The 7,195-nt window shown below is 38.2% G+C and overlaps 1 protein-coding gene across 4 annotated transcripts in view; it reads left to right on the top strand.

The window, feature by feature from the left end:
* The first annotated feature begins 22 nt into the window (after window positions 1-22).
* The window catches only part of synj1 (synaptojanin 1), a 35,390-nt gene continuing 28,217 nt past the window's right edge, over window positions 23-7,195 (top strand). For 3 of the 4 annotated variants that reach the window (XM_053644608.1, XM_053644607.1, XM_053644606.1), the window contains exons 1-5: window positions 23-106; window positions 3,834-3,987; window positions 4,248-4,334; window positions 4,566-4,833; window positions 6,953-7,178. In XM_053644608.1, coding sequence (XP_053500583.1) covers window positions 3,864-3,987; window positions 4,248-4,334; window positions 4,566-4,833; window positions 6,953-7,178 — 705 coding nt within the window. In that variant the 5' untranslated portion in view covers window positions 23-106; window positions 3,834-3,863. Of the gene's footprint in view, window positions 107-897; window positions 3,988-4,247; window positions 4,335-4,565; window positions 4,834-6,952; window positions 7,179-7,195 lie in introns of those variants that run through there. The other variant, XM_053644609.1, reaches the window with a different exon arrangement.

Raw genomic sequence — 7,195 nt, 5'->3', positions numbered from 1 at the left:
ACCTAAAAGAATCGATTCATAGAACCGACTCGTTCATGAACGACACCTCGTTAGTTGTCACTAACCGGACACGATTTTGCACCGGCTGGTGACACAACATTGACAGGTAGAAGATGATCATTATATTTTTTTAAAAATATGTTTTAAATGCAATAACTATGAATGTTGTGAATCGCGAATGTGTTATGAAATGTGTCAGTGAGGATAATCGGGGCTGACATTTTGAGAAAAAAAAGCGTGATCTGATGGTGAAAACCTTGGGTAATCGTTCGAGCTGATGCTTGATGTCTAGCTGAAGGCTTCAGGACAGATTGACCTTATACTCAGCTAGTTAACGCTGCTGAGCCATTTCTCTATAACGTCAGCTAGTTTTGTAGCAGCTGACTTCTCTAGCTAACCTGATTCATTTGGTCAACCGTGGTCTAACCGGAAGATAATATTAGCTAGCAAACTAAGCTCAGCTTTTTATTTTATTTTATTTTATTTTATTTTATTTTATTTTCTCCATTTCAATGGCTGAGATAAATAATGACAATAGAAAGCTAGCTACAGTTGGTGTGCAGTGTCACTCAATTAAAATGAACATGCAAAACCTCACAGTTTATATGCCTCAAAGTGGCTATGCTAAACTAATCTCACTTCCTAGCCCGCTGCTTTCTGTAATGCTAGCCAATAGGTTAGTCCGCTAGCTGTGTACTGGACTTGCTAGCTTGCTACTGTACTACTAGCACAGACTTCATTTATGCTTAATCAGGGTTCACTGGTTTGATTCGAACTGTCTTTCTCGACCCCTGTTGTAAAATGAGAACGTTTAGCAGATTAGCTTGCTAGCAAAAGCAGCACTCGTTATATTTCTGGACCGTATAAATATTTAATTCAAGCTGTAATCAGTAATGCTGTGGATCACAGCACAGGAATATTAATGGCGATGTTTATTTGGTTGACTTGATCAAATAAACGCGCTAAAGTTCAGTGTTTCTGTTCTGTCACGATTCACGCTAACCCTGTTGGTTTTTAGTAATCTGATGATAGACTGCTTTAAGGAAATGTCCTTTATATCTGGATGTTTAAAATGAAAGCTGTCTGATTGTGTTTGTGCACCTGCTGAGTCTCTGGGTGTAGAGCTGCAGTGGACATTAGGCCCAGTATATAAGGGATACTGGATTAGACTCGGCTTTACTGTGATTGCACAGAGTACCAGTACAGCAAAATATAGTTTAGCATCTAAGTGCAAAAGAAGTGAAGTGTAAGTGGATTAATAGAATGGCAAGGTATGTTTAGTACACTCAGTCCCTTTCCTTGTTGCTGAGATGCTAGCCTCAAGTACACATTTGTACCTTTATTGTGTATCGTTTGCGTAGAAAAGTGCATGTGTGGTAAATGTACATTTAAAGCTTTGGACTAATTATATACAGTACTGTGCAAAAGTTTTAGGCACCCTATTTTTTTTTTTTTTTTAGTACAAACCTTGTTATAGATTTTTAATTTTATTTTATGACTTGTACATTATCAAGTCAGTACAAAAACATTTTAGATTCCCAAACATTAGTTTTCTAGCACAGAATTGAATGTTACAGAAAAATGTAATTAAAGAAAGCAGCATATTAAGTAAGAGACACTTTTCAGACAGAATAACACAATGAAAGCTGCTGCAAAAATAAGAAGCAAGTGTGACAGTCCAAGTCTTCAGAAGAACCGTATCTGGTTCTGCAAAATGCTCAATAAAGCTCATTTCTTTATAAAACTGTACTAATTGTACCAGAGGCTACTATTTTTATTTTTTGTCACCAAATATTGACTTTGTTTCATTTACTGCTCTTTACGGTATTTTATTAAAATGTAGAAACATTTAATTTCAATATTTTGAAGGTATCTTTTCTTTGCGTGTGCTTAAAACTTTTGCATAGTACTGTACATTAAATATTTTTGTTTTTTTTTTAACATGCACTATATCCACATTTCCAGGTGAAAGATGCATATTAAAGTTACAAAAAAGAAAATTACCACTCCAGTGCCAAGGGAAGGTGCAGTTTAGTACTTGTATTTACTGAGAGGGGGCATGTACAGTGTAAACATGAACAGTATATTGATGAAATCACAAGATATATATGTACAGATCGAGTGATTATTATGTGCATTATCAGTATGGAAAGTGGACAAAGAAAAATGTGCAAATAGATTGCCTGCAAAAAATGTGCAAAGATGGCTATGTGAAAGGAGTAATGTGTGGGAAAAGTATGTACATTATGATTCATTTGATGTACTGTATGATATGATGTACTGTATGATGTATGTATATGTTGTAATATGTTCAGTCAAAGGAAAAAGAAAGTACACCCTCTTTAAATTCTGTTTTTATTCATCAGGGGCTAAATAACAATTGTATGGTCCTCGCCAACTTCTAGTCGACAAAAAAACTCACACACAACAGATTTCAATATGTAGTCATTTTGTCCCAAAAAGTAAATCAACATTCAAAAACGGGGTGAGGGGAAAAAGTAAGTATAATTGAGTAACATGTAGAACCTTTAGCAGCAATAGCCTGAAGTAAACATTTTCTGTGGGAGTTTATCAGTGTCTCACATTGTTTTTGGGAAATTTTGGCCCACTCTTCTTTACAGCAATCCTTTTTGGCCATTCCAGCACCTTGATGTTTTTCTTCTTTAGCCATTCAGATGTCAATCTGCGGGTGTGCTTAGGGTTATTGTACTGTTGCACGACCCAATTTCGACCTAGCTTAAGCTTTTGGACAGATGGCCTCACATTTGTCTCAAGAATATTCTGGTATGAATTGGAGTTCATTGTTGATTCAATGACTGCAAGTTTCCCAGGTCCTGTGGCTGCAAAACAAGCCCAAATCATCACCCCTCCACCATCATGCTTGACAGTTAATATGAGGTGTTGATATGAGGTGGTGATATGCTGCGTTTAGTTTTCACCAAACAGGGTGCTGTGCATGATGACCAAGCATCTCTACCTTTGACTCATAAATCCAAATGATATTGTTCCAGAACTTTTTTTCTGTTTTGTTCAGATGCAATTTTGCATATCCTAGGTTGTGCTGCTATAATCCTTTTGGAGAGAATTGTCTTTTTCCTAGCTACCCATCCATGAAAGCCATACTTGTTCAGTCTTTTTCTGATTGTGCTCATGAACATTTAATGTGCTTACAGAGGCCTGTAATTCACACGGTGTAGCAGTTGGGTTTTTCTTTATATCTCTGAGCATTAAATGGTCTAGCCTTGGACTGAATTTGCTGGGATGCCCACTCTTGGGAAGACTGACTACTGTCTTGAAGGTTTTCCATTTGTAAGCAGTTCTTCTCACTGTAGAATGATGAATTTCAAATTGTTTGGAGATGGCCTCCCAGATTGATGTGCAGCAACAGTCTGTGGTCATGGCTGATGTCCTTTTGTCTTGGCATAATGTAGACACACACCTGAGTGCTCCAGAACACCAAACTGCCAAAGTTTCTGCTGTTATAGAGGTAGTCACCATTGATGGTTAACTAATATTGTTCATTTCATTAGGAATACCTGGCTACTAATTCCTCTTTTAATGATTCTGGTTTCTGAATGTTGGTTTACTTTTTGGGGAAAAATGACTACAAATTGAAATTTGTTGTGTGTGTGTGTTTTTTTTTTGGGGGGTGGGTCACCTGAGGTTATTTGTTTGTTATAGAAGTTAGTGAGGGCCATGCAATTGTCATTTAGCCCCTGATAAATGAAAACATAGAATTGAAGGAGGGTGTACTTTCTTTGAAAAGATGTCAGTCATTATTTTGATAAGATCTCATGCATTCCATCCCTAATGTCACCGTCTCTGATTAACAGGTTTGAATCCAGTTGTGTGGACCATCAGCCATGGCTTTCAGTAAAGGATATCGCGTTTATCACAAGCTGGACCCGCCACCGTACAGCGTGATTGTAGAAACAAGAAATCGTGAAGAATGCTTGATGTTTGAGTCTGGAGCTGTGGCAGTTCTGTGTAAGAAAATGTTTAAGCACAGACTCTGCATGCTGCTGTGGGAGATACAGTTTGTTTTTACTATAATGCAATTCTTGCATTACAAACAGATGCATTGAAAAATTTTCACATCAGATATAATCCCTAGATGAGTAATATTAACACTGATATGGACACTGTTGTAGTGATGATTTAAAACATGTAGGTTTGCATTTGTCAATGAAGATTTGCTGTGACTTGTAATTGTAAAATTGTCTGTCTGTCTGTCTGTTTGTTTTCAGCGGCTGCAGAGAAGGAAGCTGTCAAGAACACATACACCAAGATGCTGGATGCGTATGGTATTCTTGGGGTTCTTCGTCTTAACCTTGGTGAGTGAGGAGAGTCTCCTGGATTCACTGGAGGAGGCAGAGGCTATTATCCATAAGAAAGTTTCCCCATAGTGTATTATTACTTTACTGCATTTATTACACTTTCTATTTATAAATCAGTGATACTTAATGCCGGACTTGACAGGGCTTATTTTCTTGATGTTGGTTGGCAACAAATATGTTTCATTTCTGTGTTTTTTTTTTTTGTTTGTTTGTTTAAAATATCATTAGGAGACTCCATGCTGCACAGTTTGGTGTTAGTGACAGGGTGCAGTTCGGTGGGGAAAGTGCAGGATTCAGAAGTGTTCAGGGTCACGGCCACAGACTTCATCTCCCTGAAGAACGATCCGTCAGATGAGGACAAGATTGCAGAGGTGCGAAAGGTTCTAAACTCGGGCAACTTTTATTTCGCCTGGTCGTCCACTGGAGTGAGTATGGACTTGAGTCTAAATGCACATCGCAGGATCCGAGAAGACATTTCAGACAATCGTTTCTTCTGGTAAGTTCAGCAGCTTTCAGGACTGGAAATAAAGCTTTGTGTAAAAGTTTAGCTGTGGTAAAAGTAGCCCATGTGCATTAGCTTGAATTGTACAGAGAATGCTTTGACAATGTTGAAATGGTGTCCTGGGTGTGGTTTGTATTTGCATGTTCTTACAGATAAAGTCCCGTGTCTCCTTTGAATGTGTCAGAGTCACAAAAAACACCCTAGAATCACTCAGAAATAGGCATTTAGAAATGCTGCATTGTTATTTTCCTGTTCATGGTCCAGCTTGCCTAAGTACTGCCTGCACACAAAGTTCTCTATAATTCTTTCCCTTTTTCACACTAACCTAAAGTGAATTTGCTGTTGTCAGTGCATCACTTCCTGACTTACAGGCCATTGCATGAAAGAATTGTTTCAAAGTCAAATACACAAAGCCTCTTCACTGAACACAGTGCTGTTCACTAACTTAATCTTAGTGATTCATTGAAAGCTTTCATCAAATCAGAAGATATATGCTGTAAAACAATGAATCTTTATTTATTTATGTATTTATTTATGTATTTATTTATTTACATTAAACTGAATCTTTATACAATCCCCCCCTAAAGTATTAGCGCACCAAGGCCAATTGTTTTGTTTTTGCTACACACTGAAGTCATTTGGGTTTGAAATCAAAAGATGACTATAAGACAATAGATCAGAAGTTCAGCTTTTATTTCCTGATTATTTACCTCTAGATGTTTGAAACAACTTGGAACATGGCACCTTTTATTCTTTAACCCACTCATTTTTCAAGTGATCAAAAATATTGCAACATGTGATTGACAGGTGTTCCTTGTTACCCAGGTGTATCCTGTTTGATTGATTGTTTAAACAGTTAATAGTTTTAAATGTCTACTCTCGGTTTGATCACTGGATTTCACCTGTGAAGACTACACTTCTTGTTAAAAAAGATAATCCAACATGAAGACCAGAAAGCTGTCTATAGGAGAAAAGCAAGTTATTTTGAAGCTGAGAAAAAAAGGAAAACCATTGCACAAGCATTGGGCATAGAAAATACAATAATTTTGAATGTCATGAAAAAGAAAGAAACCACTGGTGTACTAACAATCAGACACCGAACAGATTGGCAAAGAAAACAACAGCAGTTGGTGGCCAAAACATTGTGAGAACTGTAAAGAAAAACCCCAAAACAGTCAGTGACATCACCAACAAGCTCCACAGGGCAGGGGTGAAGGTATCACAATCCACTGTTCGACAAAGACTTTGGGAGCAGAAATATAGAGGCCATACCACCAAGATGCAAACCATTTATCAGCAGTAAGAATCAGAAGTCCAAATTTGCAAAGAAATACAGAGATGAGCCACAAAAGATCCGGAACCAGATTAACCTCTAACAAAGTGATGGAAAGGCCAAAGTGTGGAGATGGAAAGGATCTGTTCATAATCCAAAACATACAAGCTCATTGGTGAAGCATGGTGGAGGTAGTGTCATGGCTTGGGCTAGCATGGTTGATGGAATGGGCTCATTAATCTTAATTGATGCTGTAACTCATGATGGTAGCAACAGAATGAATTCTGACATCATCAGAAACATTCTGTCTGCCAATTTACAGAGAAATGTATCCAATCTAATTGGGAGGAACTTCATCATGCAGTAAGACAAGCACCCATAACACACTGCCTACACAACACACTGCCTACACAACAAAGGACTTGGAAAATGTGGAAGGATTTAGATTGGCCAAGTCAATCACCAGACCTTAACCCAAAAGAATAATGCAACAGTTTGGTGATGTCATTAGGTCACCAGCTTGATGCAGTTTTTGCAAGCAAGGGATATGCAACCAAAATGCTACGTGTGTTTAATTTACTTTAAGACTTTCTGCTCCAGACCCTTTGCTCACATAAAAATTGGGTAGTCTGCCACCAAAGGTGCCATGTTGTGAGTTGTTTAACACATCTAGATGGAAATATCAGGAAATGAAAACTAAGATTCGGATCTATTCAGGTCTCGTATTCATGTCTTCAGTGTATAGCAAAACAAAAGAATTAGCTTTGCTGTTCCTGTACTTTTAGAGGTTATTTACATTTGTGTGTGTAAGTCATTACATTTTTTGTTGGGCTGAATCAGGAATCAATCCCTGCATCTGCACCTAAAGCATTATGGTGTGAACTGTGATGACTGGCTGTTGAGGCTGATGTGTGGTGGAGTGGAGATCCGCACCATCTACGCTGGCCACAAGCAGGCCAAAGCCTGTGTCATCTCTCGCCTCAGCTCTGAGAGGGCGGGCACACGCTTCAATGTGCGTGGCACCAACGATGACGGCCAAGTGGCCAATTTTGTGGAGACCGAGCAGGTGGGCTGTTTTGATTT

This window comes from Ictalurus furcatus, chromosome 16 (assembly GCF_023375685.1).
Source record: "Ictalurus furcatus strain D&B chromosome 16, Billie_1.0, whole genome shotgun sequence".
NCBI lineage: Eukaryota > Metazoa > Chordata > Actinopteri > Siluriformes > Ictaluridae > Ictalurus > Ictalurus furcatus.
The sequence above is the reverse complement of the archived record's forward strand: the minus strand, read 5'-3'. Positions and strand labels throughout refer to the sequence as shown.